Here is a 20,065-nt window from a genome sequence, read left to right as displayed (position 1 = left end):
GGAGTGCCTGCCAAAGCTCCTTGCACCTCAGTATTTTGAGCAGTGTCCCTTATAAAGCAGTATTGCAGAATGAAAAAATTAATTTTAAGCAAATTGTGGCTATTACTGCTAAAATGACAAGGCAAGCCTATATAGTTGCTGCTGTTCTGTGCCTAAGTTGTTTGTGTAGCCTGCTTCTCTTGCCACATGCTCTGCTCTTATTACTATTATTAGACCCTATTGCATAATTATAGACCATTATTATATGTAGAAGACCAATTGTTTGCTGCAACATATGCAAAAGTTGCTTTCATAAGTGCTTAACTTTTGAGTTTTTTGAGTCTAAATCAAGACCTGAAAAAAGCTGTTTTAAATTGTATTTAGCCTGGGATTCCCTTAAACTTTAATGCATCTTTGCTATTTTTAACATGTCTTGAAGCCCTTGCTTCCTTGAGTTACTTGGTTGTCTTTCATCTGCCCTGCTGTCAAATCATCTTTGAAATGGGGAAGTAGTGGGAAATATTCATTGTGTGGCATACAAAGTTTTGCCATGTACCTCCTGCCACTTGCAAATGAAGAAGGATATTTAACAGCTATCAGCCATGAGTTGTTGCTTTCCTTATGTGGAAGGAAGGTATGAATTGGGGGTGTTGTAAAACTGCTCTGACTGTTGGTCCTGATCTGTTCTTCAAGTGTTGTTGCACACCTTCCCCCCACTAACATGGCTGCATTTTATGACTAGGTGTCTGGCCATGCCTAAGGGCAGTGAGGAGGTATTTTGCAGGCTGGGAACTTAGGTAACATGCTACCTGAGTGGAGCAGAGGGGTATGTGAAAGCAGGCATCTGATCCCTGCTACTGATGAGGTTGGTTTGCTTTCAAGCAGAGCAAGGAAACTTATTGACAAACTTTTAGCCAAATATAAGTGGTGGAGGTAGGGGAAGCAGTTTGTTTCTGCTGCTAGTTGAGACTTTTATTTTTTGAAAAAAGTACTATAAAGTTTGAGTACGTATTGGTCTGAATTTGCAACACAACTAGATGACTGGTTCTATGTTGCTAAAATGGGCTTTGCTTGTTTCGAGAAATTATTTGTGATTCCTGGGTTAGATATTTCATCCTAATGCGCTCACTGAGGTAGGAGGTAACTTACACAGACCACTGTAGCTTCTGAAACTCCAGAAACCAAGATGCTGAGAAGTAGTAAGCTTCTTGTGTACTTGCATTGTTCAAACCAAAGTGACTTTACCATCATCTTAGTTTAAAGTGTAACTCATTTCTCTGAATACCTAACTTGAGTTGGCACCAGAAAAATTAATACTTATTTTTGGAAGCAAAAGTTGATGTGAAGTACAAGCTCTGCTGAGAGGGTAATGTGTTTTCTAATAAAATGTGAATGCATACATTTCTGTTTTTGCAAGTGACTTACGGAGCATGTGGAAAGTCCAGTCAACATTAGCACATACCACTTCTGCCTGACATTTTTCAGTCTTTTGGATGTTTGAGTTTACTGCTTTTCTTTTTTTAGTGTCTGTTAGGAACTTAGGCTTTTTTTTTTTCCTTTGATATTAAACAGAATGACCATTTGGTTGTGGGCCGGGGGGGGGGAGGGGGGGAACCTTAATGTGCTCTTAGCAACCTGAGGAATAACGCAAGCTACTGATTTAGATTATTTTGCTTATCTTTTTAAAGAAAGGGATCTTCCTGAGCAATTAAGAGGACTGACACCCTGGTAATCAAATTGGAAGTGAAATTCATTTTTTTTTCTTACCAATTTAAGGAATTGAGAAGATCTATTACTGGACTTCCATATTTTAAAGGCATCTCAACTTACTTGTATGAGGTTTTGATAGTGACTAGAGTCTGCAGGTAACATTTCTTAGAACAGGGAAGTCAGGATTCTTAGTGTCTCAATTCCATCCTAAAGCAATGCTTAAGTTACCTGTGTGATGTTTCCAGTCATCTAGTCCTAACACTGCTTTGGGAAGGGAGAGTAGTAATTCCTCTTAATGCTTGTGTGTTCGTTCAATATGATTGAGTGGAAAGAAGCTTGGGCCAGTAGAGAGCTATTTGAAACACCATATTCTGATCTATGTTCTTTTGATTTCAGGCAAAAGTAAAGAAGCAGAGATAAAGAGAATAAACAAAGAACTAGCAAACATTCGCTCAAAATTTAAAGGTAAGTGACTTGACCATTCTAAAAACTGTACTACTCACTCTCTTTATGTGACACTTTCTCTTATTCTATGGGGGATTTGTTTTGTTTTTACATGTTTGGATTTTTTTTTTCTGTGAACTGTTGTGACTAGCAAAAAGCTAGAGGAGGCTGTTAGACTAACTATTGAAAATAGACTAGTAACTGCAGAACTTGACAGTTCTGTGACGCTTGGCCATAGTGGAAGAAAATGTTCTTCATTATCAAAGAACTAAGCTACTGTTCACAAGCTGTGCATTTTCTAATGCTTTGCCACCTGACCTTGTGACTACTCACCATGTTTACCTGTGGAAGGCTATGAATTAAAGAAATGTGTGATCATTCTTAGCAAAATTAAATCTATCTGAAACCCTCTACACATGCTTGTGCACACTCACATACGTGCGTATTCACTCACGTGTGCTTTCTTTCTCCCTCACTCTTGGAATTAATGTGTTAGGTAGTCTTCTAGTGGAATATGCAGTGACTTTGACGCCATCCCGGTAAATTCAGGCAGCAGTTAAGCAACACGTGATAATACTCATACAGTAACTGTATTCCTAGTTGTTTAGTTGTGTATGTGGCACTGTGGATTTTTTTGTTAAGATATCTTAGCTACTCCTGAGTTTTTGAACAGCGTTCCATCAGTAATGCCCATGGTGAAATAAGCTTTCTGTTTAAATAGATACAGGGCTATGTGTAGCTAGATAAAATGGTGCAGTGTGATGTGTGGTGGCTTAAATGGCTTAGAGGTGATATATGGGGCCTAAAACTTACTATCTTTGGAGTAAACTTGTTTACCTTAATTATCTATCCTGCCTCTTAGCCTGATGTTTCTCATAGGAATATTTACTGCTTTAACAAAGCCTGAAATAACTTTCCTGAACTTCATAGTGATCTGTCGATATTAGTGATCTGAGTGTGATGCATCTCTAGAGGGCATGCTGCAATGTGAAATTAGAAAGATGAAGTAACATGAAACTTTTCTTGATTCACCTCTCAAACATACAAAAACTACTTTAAACTATTTTGAACTAAACTCAGCCTCTTTACCTGGAAGGCATATTTAATCTATCTAATATAGATGGTGCTTGGAGACTAAACTGCTTTATTTAGAAGTCTATGACTTTACACACAAACATTGACTTGGAAATGAAGAAGGTCACTCGAACATAAAGCCAAAATTAGCAAAAATGACTTTTGTTTTGTATTCAGGTTTCTATTAGACCCTTGAACTATGTGCTGGTCACTCGGTGTGCATACATACTTTGTACTTGAAAGTAATGTCTGCTTGGTCATTACCGCTGAACAATATTATAAGTGTTAGCCTTGGATTGGATGAGGGAATAAGCTGTAGAATCGACTGTGCAAAGCATGCCAAAACTTAGACCAGCGCTGGTGTCTGGTGGAACCTTTGCAATAAAAAGGAAGTGAAAATGTGACAACATATGGAGATGCCAAAATGAAAGCGGAGCTTTTGTTTTGCTCTTTTTTTCCCCTAGAAAAATAGCCACACACAAATACTTCCTCAGTTATCTTATGGCTGAAGTTACACATCTGGATAAAGTATTCTGAAGTTTGTAAAATAATAGTGCTAGCACAGAGGCATGTGAGTGCTTGTAATATTAGAACTTCTTAACTCTCCTAGAGTATCCTGTACTGTAGTCAACTTGTCAGCTCCAAGCTTTTGTTGATACTTAAGAACTTTTACAGGTCTCTAAATGGAGGCTTCTGACTCTTTGTCAGTGCTAGCCTTTCTTGCTCTGAGTTAGACCTGCTCTTAGATTCAAGAGCTACAATTGCTTTGACCTCACTTGGACAATGAGAATCATGAGCTTTGTTTAATGTATGTTTCTTTAGGAGAGCATGGTTTTTGTGGCGTCTAGAACAGGAGAAATCACCTGGTTGTGAATGGCAAGATTTGTGTGCAGGTGAGATCTAGGGGAAGCTGAAGTTTACCTTTCCAAGCAGCAGAAGGTAAAGGTACTCCATCAGCACTGCAGAAATAGACAGACATAACTTCTGTTGTCTGACTGCTCTGAAATTAGTTTTCTGAAAAGAGAAAGCTGTTAATTTTTTTTTCTTTTTGCCGGAGCTTTTGTTTATTTTGCAGCAAGTATAACTGAATGAACAAGTTTGACTTAAGGACTCCTTTAGGTAAAACTGAGAAGGCAGTTGTCTGTATTTCTAGTCTTATGACTATCAGAAACTTGATCCTTCTTGAATAAGGACTCAAGTAGCACAAAGCACAACCAGTTGTAGCACTCATGCTGGGTAACTTGTTTGTTAGCACTCGTATACCATTTGTGTTCAGTGTAGCCATGCTGTTGTCTGAAACTTAACAAATTACAAATATTTGACTTGATTATGTCAAACTTGTATCTCAAGGTCTGTGAATAAATTCTAAATTTCCTTGCCTCCACTGGCAAGCTGCTCTTCCTGAGTCTCAGATTTCTATATTATGGTGCTCTGATTCTCTTGGCTGTTTGAAAGTTTATTTGGCAATCTGGAAGATTCAGCCTCAGAGACTGTTTTCTGTTGGTCAGTGTTTATAAAACTACTTGCTGTGAGCTGTTGCTGAAGTAGTTTTTCTGTAGCTATTTGTTTTTTACTTAGTAGCTTAGAAAGGACAGATTCTGTAGAAAGCATCGTGCAACTCTACTTTTGTACCTTTACTTCTGTAGGTATTCTAATAGTTATTCTGCCTGCGTCCTTCCGTTATCGACAAGAATTTGAGGTTAATGCCTAGCCACAAAACTTATTACATTTATTTGGTAGAGAGACTGCAGTATTTTCAACAACTTGACGTAAACACTCTTATTTTTTTTAAACCTTGACTTACTTGGTTGATGGGGCAAACTTTACTTTGTTTACATAACTCAATTGTTTATTTGCATTTCTCACTAATAAAAGAGGAATTTGATAACAAACTAATATCATCAAACTTTTACCTCAGTTTGAAGTGAGGGACTAAAACTTTAAACATATGAAAATCCAAATTACAGAAGCTTCAACAAACTAGGGCTCCTGCAGAACCTTACTGCATACTGCATTTTCTGGACTCCTTAAGTGTGAAGGAGATTCTGTTGGACCTGTTTGCCTCCCTGCTGGAGTTAAATGTGTTGTCATGAATGTGATAACTAACTGCAGAAAAGTTCCTAATAGCTCAAACTGTTTAAGTTATGACTTACAGAGTTACAGCCCAGTTCTTACTGTGTGCTTGTAGTCGGATCCTGTTAAACTCTCTTCTTCAGATAGAAGTAATTAGTATCTTACTTCCTGTGTACTAGCCCAACTCTTGACCCTTGTACCTGACTCAGAAAAGCTCTGATCATATCTACCTTCAAATTTAAATGGGGCCAATGGATTTTAAACCTCTATAACCATAAGAAAGCTAAGCATTCTAAAAAAGAAAAAAGATAGCTTATGTTCTCATAATGCATGACCACCCGCTCCATTTTGGGTCCATCCATACCCAATTGGTGAATTGTGTGCTGCAGCCAACACCCCACAATTTATGTGGATTTTATCCACAATTTATGTGGATAAAATTGTATAAGCCAGTATGCTATAAACTGTAGGAAAACTTTGCTGTAACAGAGCTTTTAGTGCGCTAAATTATCATAACAGGATTCTCTGGTTAACCTAGGAGTTTTGTAGCCATGTTGTGTAATTGAATATTTGTAGGTTAAACACTGCTAATGGTACAGTTCATAAAAACTTACAAGTTCTATTGCTAAGTGTTTTGCAAGATATTTCATGGCTTAAATACAAAGACTTTTAAAAATTTGTATACGTCCAGTTAATTTGGCTTCTGTGATTAATCATGATGCAGGGGAGAAATGATTGTAGGAAGCTTCAGCTGTGTGCAGCCATGAAACAGGCGATGATAATGGAGTTGCTTTTACTGAAAGTAATGTCACAACTTCAACTTGAGCACCTTGTGTAGCACACTTCAAGCAGATTGAAATAACTCTGATAAATGTAAATTTTGCTGTGCTCAACCAGTAACCTGAGTAAAACATCTTATGACTATATCTTCCTGTAAGTTGTTTTTGCTTTTTATTACATAGTAAGTGTGGATTTCAGGTTAAAATCCTCACTTAGCTGCGAAGGCAATAAGTTGATGCACTTTGAAGGAAAACAAATATAAATACTGTGGGTTGGAAACAGCAGGATTTGGACAATTTGTGTAGCTGTTTGGCCTTTACAATGTAGGGAGGTGATAATGGTTTATCTGTCCTCTGCAGAAACTCCCTATGGGTTGTGTGCTGCTTGGGTCTTTCTTGCAGAACAACAACGTAGAAATATATAGATCTTAGTGACGCATTATAGTCCTAAGTGGAGAAAGTTAAATTGAACCCAGTTCCTTTTTACGTAGCTGTGACTTTTCTGAATGTATTAAATTTGTTTGGGTTCTTAGGTCAGATGTTTGATTATGATACGAGGTAGTCCCTTGCTGACTAATATGGGAAATAGTGGGGCATTGTGTTTAATTACCTGTCTGAAGATTTAGCTGTTGGACTGGCTATGTGTCTGTAATCGGGGAAAGATGCAACTACAAGAAACAAGACTGGTAGTTATACATCTTGTCACGATCATGTTCTTGCTTGAAAAACCTATGGAAGAGACTCATATACCATTGTTTTCTTCCTTTGGGCCTTCATACCCTTTCAGAGTGGTCTATTGCAATATCTAGGCCCAAGCCCTACCTCCCAAGAGATATTCTGATACTGTCACAGAAAAAGATCAAGTATTTTTTGCTTTGTTCTCATCAGACAAGCATTTCAGAGTAGATAGCAGGCTTGTTACCCACATCGTGTTTGCAGAAGCTTCTATTTACCCTTACACCTAACAAACTGGGATGGGCTTGCAAATCTCTGGAAAGGCCATTTTTTTTCTTGAACTGGTGGAACATAGGCTTTGGGGTTGGACACAGATCTGGCTTCTGTACTCTAGCTCAGAAGGAATATAGTACTTAAAGTCACTTTATCTCATGTTTTAGCATAAGGAAACACTATCACTGAGGTCAGTGTCCTTGACTGTTGCTTTAAATACTTCTGCACAAACTGAGACAAGATGCATGTAGCAGGAAGAAAAACTACACCAGTGTAATACAAGAGAAGTTGTGGAGCTAAGAATTAAGCCTAGTAAAAATATACCTTTTGTTTTAGATCTTTAGACTTATAAGTATGGGTTGGTTGTTTTTCCAGTTTGACTCAAAAATGGAAGGATGATTAATTAATACTCTGACCTCAGAGTATTAATTAGTTTGTAAAGGAGACCTTCTGGCTTTTTGAGGAAAACTAGATGGTATAGTAATTTGTTACTAGATTTTTGATATCTCAAAGCAAATTTTGTGTAGTGAGGAAATTGTACAGACAGTGGAGCTTTTGTTTTCTCCTTGATGCAGGCTTCTTGTTTTTTCCAGATCTGGTTTAAGAGCCTAGTTTTATTCTGGTTAGTTGATAGGTTTTCTCCTTAGAGTAGCCCTTGGATTTAAGACATGCTGGTGTGTCTTAGCAGTTTTTTAGCTGTGTAGGAGAAATAACTCTGTCAGCTAATAATGTCTGCTTGTTTGCCTCTGGCTAACTTGTTTTGCCAAGTTTGAGCAAGTCTCCTTTGTCATCCCAAACTACATACAGCAACCTATTGTAAGAAGCTCCAGAATAAGCCTCTAAATACGTCTTTTAAACAGAAACTGTTCAACAGTGAATTGCTTTCCTGCTGTACTGGAAAAGCATAGAGAGTCTTCCACCACTGGTATTTTAGTTGGCAGATGTCTGTCAGGTTGCCTCCTGTTTGTCATCAGAAATGTGTGAAAGCAAAGCATGTCTTCACTGACAAAGCAAACTATAGGAAGCAGAACCAGTCTTTGAACATCAACTGAGTTGTAGGGCTGTTCTAGTAATATTCTGTTTTGGTGGTGGTAGTGCGGTAGCTAAATGATAACTTACAGACTTATGGATTTTCAGCCACAAATCTTTAATCTTTCTTTTAGAGGATTTGACTGAACTGCACGCTTATGGAAAAGACAATTCTTGTCATGCCTTAAAAGATGTAGATAATCTTAAAAAGGCAGTTTAGTATTTTTGTTGGCCTCTAAGCTCTGAGTAGGCCTTCTGTTATGGTATTGCACTGGACTGCTGTGCCAAGTGTGTGAACATAGATCAGTGTATAAACTATACAACTTAAGTAACCTAGGAAGGAAGTACTTTGAATGCAAAGAAACATTTAAGGATATTGTCCTTTCTACTGCAGCTTTAAAAGTTAAGATATATCTAGTTTATATGGCGAGGTTAGACCCAATCTAGTTGGTAGCACGCTGTACAACAGGGTGGGTTTTGAAGAGTCCTCATTTAGATTTGAAAAGCAAGTGATGCTTTTTAACTCATGGACCGGATTAGAGACGGAAGGAACTGCTTGGAGACTGAAAAGTTCAGTAATGTTAGTGCTTTATTTCTTCCTTTTTGGAAGGCTACCTGAAAGAGTTTCCACTGTAAATTCCTGCAGTGTTAATAGAGCTCAAATCAAACAAAACCCAAATCTGTGGTAGATAGGAGATGTACACAAATGTGGAAGTAATATCTCTGTTTTAATTCATAAAAATACTCTTTGCTGATCAGCTGCTAGTAGTCTCTTCGCCATCCCCCACCCCTCTAAAAAGGACTGGCAGGCTTTCCAGGGAAAGGAAGTAGTCTTCGATGTGCTTGTTGTGCTTTAAAAGCTGCTGACATGTTCTTTGGATCCTTCCTGTTTCTGCTGACTTGATGTGCAGTGTTTGAAAATTCACAAAAGCATTTGAAAACAAGCCGAGTTAGAGAAGTAATTCTTTATTGCAATAAAGACAACATAGAATAAGCAAAATCTCTTGTTGTCAAGAGGTTTTCTTGGGATTGGGGGAAGCTGTGTGTAGGGTTTTTTCCTTTTGAAAGCACATACTTAAGTGCTGAGACTTGTTAGTAACATTTCTAATAGAACCTTGTATAAATACTACTTGGGAGGGAGTGGACTTGAGTAGTTAAACTTGAAACTTCGTAACAAACTGAAAGCCAGGCTTATTCAGAACACAATTGGAATTGGACATGTACAGTAAGACCTTTTACTGGAAAGTTGTCTTTTCAAATTGTACAGCTAAATAAATGGTATACAAAATTCTATTATCCTGTTTTATGTATGTGCTATTAATGCTGAAAACTAAAAGTTTTAAAGAGAACAAGTGGCTGTTATTTGGCTTATTTTGTAAGCTTACCCATTAATGAGAATCTTCAGTTTCCTGCAGGAAAAAGCAGCTTTCTTACTCTCTATCACAATCTAGCGAAGAACAGTACTGTAAAATCAATACCTGGAACATTCTTTCTTTGGGACAGAGATACTTCAAAGCATCTACTTTCAAAAACTCTGTCCCTTGTAAAGAACTAGCAACATGTGAACGTCACTGTATGGCATAGTTTCTATCAAAGATGCTTCAGATTGAATTCTTCCAATACAATTCTTACAGATTAGCATGGTCATTGTATCTTGGGTATCTTGTAAGGATATAATGCTTTAAATATCTAGGTCCTGACTTGGGGCGCGGGGAGAGGAAGGAAGGAATTGCCAAACAATGACAAATACTTTCTTGTGAAAGTCAGTGCAGTTCAGTGCATTCATAGTTTCATCTGCTCATGTTCTTCATTAAGCAATTGAGTTTCTTTATTCTATACTCACTGTTTTTTGTGATCTCAGGAAGTCAGCAGCTGAGCAATTCCAGAAAACAAGAGAAGGCAGTCTATATATGTAAATACCATGTTTCAGCTGACTGATTGTACACTGTCAAGCAGCAACATTTTAATATTGGCCCCCTGGAAGCTCCACTCTTGGAAACTGCTGTGTGTTGCTGTGTGTGGTGGTTTTTTTTCCTTTTCTTTTTTTTTTTTTTTTTTTTTTTTTTTGCTTATCCTAAATAGATGTAAAACTACTTTCTGACGCCTTTTGATGTATCTGCCTATTGCACTTTTGAGAGAAGCAACCAGTGATATTAATGACACTAAACTCCCTAAGCATGATAACAGGTTCTCAACTGCATAGATTTGCTCTGCTAGAGGAACCCAGACTATTTAGTGTCCACTTCTGTAAATCTTAATAGAATTTGGTAAATGTTTCCAGCATCATGTGTTCCTTTAATCAGTGACCTGAAAACAGCTGGCTTGTAACTAGTTGTCACCTTTTTTCATTGTCTCCTTAAGGTCCAAAAAGAGAAAGTATCAAAGAGCTGTTAGAAACCTGAAGTTAGCAATGGAAAAGTGTTAGCGCTCACTCTCATGCTCTCACCCCCTCCCCTCCACCCCCCCCCCCAAGGTATTTTTGATCTGCATGAATTTGTACACCTGTTATGATGGTATGGGAAGGAAGCATCTGCTGTTGAATTCCATTTTGTTGGAAAGATAGTATAATAGGGGAAAATGGTATTTCACATTATAATTACAAAGAGCTTTCTTCCTTTGTTTCTCAAGCCATAGTTTGAAGACCACAGTGGATAAACATGGCTGAATATATCTTGCATATTTTTTCCCTTTGGTCGTACTGCTTCCAAAGAAGAAAAAATGGATTTTTCCTAATCTGAGTCTTACCCTGGTTCTCCTAATGTTAATTCGTATATCCACTAAAGCAAACTCTGGATTCTTTTTGCTACTGACTCATCAGGAAAATAGCCTTATGTCAGCAAACTGAAAGAAAACTGGTTTTAGGCAGCTTTATGCAGAAATGGCTGTTGTCAGCGTATCCTGTGCAGGAGGACTTTACCAGCATGATTACCTTAGTAACACTGTTTCCTGTATCCATATAAAATATTTGAGTGGCATGTCCTGGCTTCCATGGTATGGATCTGAAGGTTTCTTTTGCCTTAAAGTTATTTTTATGCTGTGCGAAGTTGTTTGTTTGTTTGTTCTGGCAACTGTTGCCTGTGCCAGTTCCATATATACATGTATTTATCAAGATCAGCTATTCTCTAAAGACTCCGATTTTGAAAGGTATTACAGTCTGTATTAAATTTCTGAAATCACCTGCTTAAATTAGGGATTTTGACAGAAAGACTGGTCTGTCACACACAGAAAAATGGCAGCTTGAAGTCTAGAGATTCAAAAGAGAAAGCAACCTCCTAAAACACTGATGTAATAGCAGCCTGTAGGCATAAACTTTTATCTGCTTCAGTGTGCCAGTACACTTTCTCCTAATTCGTTAACATTATAGGACTTAACGTCAATGCAGCTAACTGCATGTTAATCTTCATTCCTTCAAAAACTTTGTAAGTTAAACTTACAGCAGTGGGGTTTCTCTTGTTTAGATTTCACACTAAATTGACTGCATCAATAAGAGCTATAGATGCTTGTGTTGTGGGAAGTCTATTCTGCTTTTCCACTAGTGAGTGGGGAGGAAGAAGGTGAAACTTACGGGCTATTAAGGTTATTTGTATATATCTGATTTTAAAAAATACAGCTTAGAGCTTTCTTGATAAACACAAGGACTTGGAGATATTTTCTTTAAACTTCATTTTATGCAATGCTATTATGGCAGAACTTGCCTGTCACTGAGGAATGCACACTGATCTGACAGATCAGTTATTCTGGACCCCAAGTGCAGAAGCTAAGGAGCCTATGTAGCCTTCTAGGCAGCAGCCTCTAAAATAACTTTCTTGCCTGACTGAACCAAAGAATTTCATCATCTTGATTTACTGATGCTCCTTTGTCTTCTGATGGGGGAAGGGAGGACATGTTGCTCAAAAAGCATGTATTCATATTTATCCATTTCCTTATGGAGAAGCAATGGTTTGCCTGATAAGCTATGAACTGTTGCACTGTTGTAGCTGGAGATGGAAGAAAATGGTTTAAAAGACCATGCTCTCAAACTTCTAAAAATATCTCTGTACATCAAGCTAAGGGCAAACCCTCATGGAATACTTCATTCTTCTAAAACTGAAACACTTGTGAATACTTATATTTTATGAATACTTTAAAGCTGACTTGGTAATCTCATTTTTATGTTTTAGACTTCGGGATGTATCTGAATCATTCTACCTTTCTAAAAAAGACTTACTGTCTTGTTTTGTTTTGTTGCTGCTTAATTCTACTGTGGAACATTTAATCTGCTGTAAATAGTATTCAGTCATAACTAAAAAGAAAATTCACTTATAAAACTTACAGAGCCAGTACAACACAAGTAAGTTAGAGGCCTGTGGTCTTCCTACTGTATGTATTAGTAATAATAGTTGGGAAGGGTACTTTCCTGTGATAAAGTCTGAACAGTTGGTTTAACAGGAGAGCAGGTATACAGAAGACACATACCTGCTCTTTGATCAATTTTTATTTTTTCTATTTTTAAGATGTGTGTGCTGACTCATAGTAAGAAAACCTTTTAAGGATATATCAGGAGAATTCAGAGACTAGGTGGAAGGATTGACTTATTTCATGACTGGGTCCTTTAGGATTTAGATAATGGGAATAGTAAATGGAGCTAATGATGAAGTCTTAAGGTTCTTTTCTCATACAAATGTTTGTCTAAACACTGCATTAACATAAAACCGATATGGTGTGAATGTTTTGGAGATTCAGTGACCACTCAGCTTTTTCAGTCCTGCCTTTTTTCCTCCTGTCTCAGACCATTAGAAAGTGCTATGAGCTACTTGTATCCCAGAACTGGGAATAATTTTGTTTAAGTTCAAGTGGCAAGTTGTTTGACTTGTCTAGCATCTGTTAGTAATAGTTTGTGACAACTTTCATGTGCTTAGCACAAAATGGTGCAAAGATTTGTAGTGCTTAGGTGAGTATTAAGTAGATTTTTCACAATTTATTGACTGTAGAATTGTTCACTCTGTAGGTCTCATAAATTACCTTTCCACCAAAATGATGGAAATGCCTCTATCCTATGCTTGTGCATGGGTTGATACTTCTGAGATTATAAAAAGCCAACACTACAATAAGCTTTGCATTTTACATAACACTAGTCTTAGCAGTCAGTCAACAGTAAACGAATGACCTTAGTTTTAGTGATATCTCAAAGTTTGTATCTCTAAAGCAGCTTTGTACATAGTAAATCAAATGTCAATCATCATTACTAAATACTACTATAAATCTTTTTACCTTATTTAAGACATGGTATACTTAATGGAACTGTTTAGCTTTGCAGGGGGCAGGCCTCAGGGCTCAGTGAGGGGCCTGAAATGTAGGAACAATAGGGGCTTAATTGCTTTTTGTTTCCTTACTTTCTAGGTGACAAGGCTCTGGATGGCTACAGTAAGAAAAAATATGTCTGCAAGCTGCTTTTCATCTTTCTGCTTGGGCATGACATTGACTTTGGTCACATGGAGGCTGTAAACCTGCTCAGTTCTAATAGATATACAGAAAAACAAATAGTGAGTAATCGCCAGCTCTGTAAAAGACAAGGCATACTGTCTAATATCCTGCCTCAGCTGTATAGTCTGTATTTACAGTGGGATTATCATAGAATGGTAAGGTTGGAAGGGACCTCTGGAGATCATCTAGTCCAACCCTCAGCATAGCCCGTACAGGGACTGAACCCATGACCTTGGCATTAGCAGCACCATGCTCTAACCAACTGAGCTAAACCTGCCCCCTACTCCCCCCCACCCCTTCTCAAACTTTCTTCGAATTAAAGCCTTGTTTTGGATATAGCAGAGACTTGAAAACAGCACCTGTTTGTGCAGAGGGATTCTTGTTTTAGTTAATGACTTAAGAGGCTGTGTTCCTTTACTGCCTAAGTAAATTATGCTATTTGCAACAGCTAAAACATGTACTCTGCCTAAAAGTTACTTGTTAGGAAACTGCCTTGACTCTTGTGTCCGGGTAGAAATTAAAGTTTTATAGAAAGTCATTCCAAGAAATGTGTTAGCTCCTACTGACAAACTGTAGTGCAAGCATGAATTCCAGTGCAAGTTTTGTGTGGTGGCTAGCTATAAAGTGTTTGAACCAGAGTAAGGCAAGCACCAGGTAGATACAGTCCAATGATGTCTGAATAGTGAGCCAAATTCTGGATTTGCTTCCCATTTAAATACCATCCCATTCACAAGAAATGATCTTACTGGGTATATACTGAAACAGACTGTGATCTGCAGGCCTTGAGCCTTGCATCTTTTTCACTAAAAAGTGATAAACAGGGGAAACGCTAAATTATATGCATGTGCACTTCACCTTGATCTTTTTAACCTATTCCTGCCCATCCCTCCAGTATTGGAGGAGAACTGTATTTGCTCAAAGAATTATTTGTGACATTAAAGGAAAACATAAACTAAGTCATCTGAAATGAATTTTCATTTTCCTTTCTCTGAATCACAGGGATATCTCTTCATCTCTGTACTAGTGAACTCTAACAGTGAGCTGATTCGCTTAATAAACAACGCGATCAAGAATGATCTGGCCAGCCGCAACCCCACCTTCATGGGGCTAGCTCTGCATTGTATTGCTAACGTGGGTAGCCGGGAGATGGCAGAAGCATTTGCTGGAGAAATTCCCAAAATACTCGTAGCTGGGTAGGTATAACATGCCTCCTTCAAAAACAATGCCAATAAGCCTTTTAAGCCACCTAGTTCATCAAGAGCAGCTGAATCTGTACTTAGATGTATGCAGCCTCGTGTCTTGTAATGAGAACAGTGACAGTTCCCAGTAATTGTGGATGCTCTGACATACCTGAGCATGGGATTTCTTGTACAAGTGTATAAATGAAACATGGAAATTAGGACTATGTCACTATCTCAAACTTTTATAGCTCTGTGCAACAATTGAGTCTGTTCTTTTAAAAAAGTGTAGTAGTGAACATCTCTGAAGTATGTATGTTTTACTTTTCACCTCTTTGATGATGAAAAGAGCAGCATTAAATAGATTTAAATATAGAGACTTAAACTACAAATCTTACTATAAAATGAAACTGTTCTTGAGCGTTTTGACCATTTGAATGTGCAAATATTCTTTGTACAAGAAGCATTCTTCTGCTTGCTATGTGAGTTGTCTGGGGTAAAAGTAGCAATTTCTGAATGAAATGAAGAAGATGACTACTTTTAGTTAAATAGCCATGCAATCACAGGTTTCACTATGTTTATTTTATTTTGAAACTTAAGCCTCCTGTACTGTACCTATAGATATTACATGTTTTGAAGTTTATATAGATCTTTGTTTTACAGTAAGCTGATATCCAACGCTAATGTTACAAAGTAATGTGTTGCATTAAAAACTGTATTAATAGTCTAAATGTCAAGCCCTGGAGCTTAAAAATGTTAAGAACACATTTGTTTATGCAGTGCTAATTCTGACTTTGTCACGTACGCTGAGTTGGGGATAAAGGGAAGAATACGATGTGTGTATTTAGGAGCTGTTCAAGAATTTCACTTGAATTTTGCTATTACTGAAATAGTGCCACTGCAATGCCACATCTCTGTCAATTTCTTGTGTATAACAAGTAAGGTTTGAACACTATTAGTGTTTTGTAGTGCTGAAACTTAATATGGGCCAGAAAGAGAAGAGGAATAAGCAGCCAGCACTTGATGCTTGCTGTATGTCTGGGCTGGTGGAGGAAATGGCAGAGAATCCATCCCAGAACTTCACCTTTCTCAGTAGATGTGGCACTTCCACAGTAAGAGTGTATGTCTGACGAAAACAAACTCTGAGGCTATGTCAGGCTTGCTGCTTTCCTTTCCTGCAATGTATTCTGCAATGTCTTTGTCAGTTGTTGGGGATGTAGAGTTTTGCGGATACCTGAGCAATTAACCAAGATTGCAGTGTATAAACTGTCTCTTAAAACTTTCAGCACTAGTAGACCATACATTCTTAACTGTGGTGATTGACTGTATGTGTTTAAAAAAAAAAAATAAAAAATATTTAATTGTTTTGTGAAAGGGAGTTGACTGAACTATGGTATTATAGCATGTGGCTGTCAACAACTTGAATGACAAAGTAAAAAGATCTGTAGGTAGCATGGTAGGTGATATTTAGCTTGCTTGCTAGCCAAAGTTCCTGAAACTTTTAAGTGGTCCAGTGTATTAGAGAAATTGTTAACAAACTGGAGATTCAGGTTGATTCCCATGCATAACTTGAAATGCACCTTAACTGTGTGACTTGAGTCTCTTCAGAAGCTTGTTCTCATGATGCCTAGTGAACTTTTGACTTACTATAAATGACTTTCAGCTCTAATGAAGAGGTGTGAAGTGTCAGTCCAACTTGTCCTTAAAAAAAAAAAAAAGGATACCCCACAAACATTACAGAGGATACAAGACACAGTGATTTAACTAGTCAAGTTTTCAACCTGCCTGACAATTACAAAGAACAAATACTCTTAACATAGTATAGTTAACTAACTTCTGTTTCTGTGTACTTGAAAAGATACTAGCTCACTAAGGATGTTGCAGCAGTGTAAAGACTATCATAATACTGACCTGCAAGTATTTCTGCAACCTTAATATGAATTAAAACATGATTGTGTCTTGCAGTGATACGATGGATAGTGTGAAACAGAGTGCTGCGTTATGCTTGCTACGTCTATATAGAACTTCTCCTGACCTTGTCCCCATGGGAGACTGGACGTCCAGGGTGGTGCATCTCCTCAATGACCAGCACTTGGTAAACTACTTTTGTTTCTTGGACCTTCTCTATATAGAGAACTAGTAACTGTTAAATGCATTCTGAATTTATTCTCTTCTGAGTCTTTCAAGTTAGTTAGTGGGTTGATGTTTTATTCAGGTTTGGGGATAGAGATGGAAGAATGTTGTCCGTCTCATAATTAATATGTATGTTTCTGATAAAGCCCTGTTTTATTTGACTTCTCAGTATGAGAAGTGGTATGCATAAGCTTGTCTTTCTTTGCTCTGACTGTAAATTAATTAGTATTTTGCCTTGTGATCATAAATAACATGCACAGGTATAGTGTTAACTGTTTTCAGGCCTCTCTGAGAATTAAAGCTGCACTGAAAATGTAAAGCTTGCTTTGCCATGCTTGGACTTCACTGTCCTATTGTCTCCAAGAGGTCATTTTTATCCTGCTGGTTCAAAATGAACCTGTTGTTCTAAATAAGAGAGCCTATTTTCCATTATCTAGCTACTTCACGAATATAAGACTACTTAGACTTGCGCTTCAACAGTAATAATACTTTAATTTGTAGTGATATCAAATGCAAAATACTAAAATTTAATGAAACATAGTTAAAATTATTTTTAAAACTATATAATTTACATGTATGCTTATGATATTTTATTTACTATTTTAGTAATCATGTTCAAATCTCTCCTTTTTTCTTTCTTTATTTGTGTGGGGTTGTCAGAATTCTTTCCTGGATGATCTGCTGCTTTTTAAGTATATCTCTAAGTTTATGAACCACATGAGCCATAATACATGAACCACAAATAATACAAAAATGGTATAAAATTGTTTGCAAGCATGACAGTATCATACTGCCAATGCTCAAAAAAAAAATGCTCATGGAGTTTTAAAATTTATAATTGGTCTAACCGTTGGAAAAGTGAAGGGTTTTCCTTTTTAGAGTCTTGTCATGGGGATTAAACTTTAGTTTTCTTGCATATTAGAAATACTTCCAATGAAAGATGCTGTTAATTAGGACCAAAGTTTTAAGTTCAGTTTTGTAACAGTTTAAGATGTTCTTCTTTCTAGGGTGTGGTTACTGCAGCTACAAGTCTGATTACTACTTTGGCACAGAAGAACCCAGAAGAATTCAAAACTTCAGTCTCCTTGGCAGTATCTAGATTAAGCAGAGTATGTGAACCTTGATACTACTTCATTGTTTAATTTACTCGGCTCTCTAGGTCACGTTAACTTACTGTTGATTATTTACTTGATTTTCTAGATCAGATTAGCTTGCTGTCCTGTTAAAAATGGGGATCATTCAGTTTCACTATATGTGTGTGTGTGTGTGTATAGGGATGTATATTGTACATATATTCACATGCAGAACTAGTTCATTTAGCCTGTCTTAATATCAGTTTCTTACAGTGATGGAAAACTATATTAGCTTGCACAAACTTCTTGTGGTATAATCCTTATTACACACCAAGTCTATGTACTTGAACAGAGCCCAACGTTCATCCTACAGCAGCAATCCCAACAAGGCCATTAAGACTTTTATCCTTTTTTTTCCTGTTACCGTAACACTGAAGAGTAATTAGATCAAACACTGATCCTGGAAACTTCTGCATGGAATTCCCAAAAATACAGCCTATGCTTTTAATTTTATATAAACTTCACAAAAGGTAATCTTCCTATTCATTCTTGTGTTGCTACTAAACTAATAGTCACAAACACTTAGCCTCATACATCCATTTACAGAATATTAAGCCAAGGGAAGGAGCTGTAAGACACTTCTTTACACATGAAATTGAATTTCCCCACTCCAGTCCTCCAAGTTAGCATCTTTGTGCTGGAAAACTTGCATTACTGTTTTGTTTGCTTTTGTCACCTCTTTAAGGTAGAGGAGAGGAAACCCACCCTTTTAAGGTATTACTTAACAGATTAATTCTAGGCATCAATTTATGCAATCTTAGATCCAAAATTACATGTAGTTCAGAGAAATTTAATTTCATCTTGGATGTGAAGAGTTCTTTATTATTTCTCAAAAGCCAGGGAATTCTAAGGAAAATGAATAGCCATTTCGTAATGGAGCAGCAAACATAAGGTGGAATGTCTTTGAGCAAAGCTAATGTCAAACTTGTGCTTACTCTGTAATCAAAGGTATGTAGGATGGGAGGAATCTAAGAAGAGAAGTAGTTCCTCTGAAACTTAATGTAATCCTTGACACGCTTCACTATGTGTGTAAACCTTTTCTGTAAAAGCGAACTGTTCTTCACTATAGAGTGTGAATGTTAATGGAGGAATAATTGGTCCTTCAGCTTTTTAAGTTCAGTCTATCAGTAATTCTCATATTTAAAGTTGCCATGTTCACCTATCTATGGTCAATAAGGTATAATGCTACATTTTAATGTTTTGACTGAATCTCAGTAGTTGTGGTCAAGATGAATCATTAAACCAGTTCAAGCCAAGCTTCTAGTTAAACATTTGGTGTTACAAGATGGTCATATTTCTCTTTAAGGAAAGCACAATGACTTTTAGGAGGAAACTCCCTGGACTACTGTATCAATAAAACTGAATTCATCTGATTAGAGAACGTGACAGAGTACTGATACTATAACAGCTGGAACCTAATTAATCTACTTGATCAAACATTACAAGTAGCATAGTTCTTTCAGCCTCTATCAAAGGTGACCTACAATGCTCTTTTTTTTTTTTTTCTTTGTTGGGTGCTTCTATTAATTGCAAATCACTTGAAACTGAAGTAACTTAGGCGCTATCTGCTTATTTTACAGATTGTAACCTCTGCATCAACAGATCTTCAGGACTATACTTACTACTTTGTTCCTGCTCCTTGGTTATCTGTGAAACTTCTGAGGCTGTTACAGTGCTATCCACCTCCAGGTAACGCACAAATCATAACAGTGGTCACCTCTTATGCAGTGCATCATACCCAGAGAGCCGTTGTGGTGGTAATACAACTTGGAGAGCAAGCACAGTGTCTTAAGATCTAGATACTTAAGCTTGTACTCTTTGGGAGTTTCAGTTTGTTCAAATGGCTGTTGCACCTGGATTGCAAGATGCGTGTTGATTTAACACTTTGCTCTAAGACAACTAGCTCTTTGAATTATGTTGCAAGTATCTTTAATGTTATCAATGATATTAAGGTCTTGAAATATATTACAGTGCAGATAATGTTTGGCTTTTGTTCTTGCCCAGATAGAAATGTGGCCTAGACTTTTGTCAAATGTATATTAGGAGAGGGTAAGCTGTTTAAGAGAATAAATTGAGGTAAAATTAATGTGTGAGATTAGCAAGGTGGAAGGCCTGAAGTAGG

At 37.2% G+C, this 20,065-nt stretch overlaps 1 protein-coding gene across 4 annotated transcripts in view; it reads left to right on the top strand.

The window, feature by feature from the left end:
* AP2A2 (adaptor related protein complex 2 subunit alpha 2) overlaps window positions 1–20,065 on the top strand; it is a 53,077-nt gene that overhangs the window by 11,792 nt on the left and 21,220 nt on the right. For all 4 annotated transcript variants that reach the window (XM_062575977.1, XM_062575975.1, XM_062575978.1 and 1 more), the window contains exons 2-7: window positions 2,086–2,154; window positions 13,416–13,558; window positions 14,499–14,692; window positions 16,643–16,772; window positions 17,818–17,919; window positions 19,524–19,632. In XM_062575977.1, the coding sequence (XP_062431961.1) occupies window positions 2,086–2,154; window positions 13,416–13,558; window positions 14,499–14,692; window positions 16,643–16,772; window positions 17,818–17,919; window positions 19,524–19,632 (747 nt within the window). The remainder of the gene's footprint in view (window positions 1–2,085; window positions 2,155–13,415; window positions 13,559–14,498; window positions 14,693–16,642; window positions 16,773–17,817; window positions 17,920–19,523; window positions 19,633–20,065) is intronic.

This window comes from Rhea pennata, chromosome 5, assembly GCF_028389875.1.
Source record: "Rhea pennata isolate bPtePen1 chromosome 5, bPtePen1.pri, whole genome shotgun sequence".
Classification (NCBI taxonomy): domain Eukaryota; kingdom Metazoa; phylum Chordata; class Aves; order Rheiformes; family Rheidae; genus Rhea; species Rhea pennata.
Note: the sequence above shows the minus strand (reverse complement) of the source record. Positions and strands in the feature narration are given on the sequence as shown.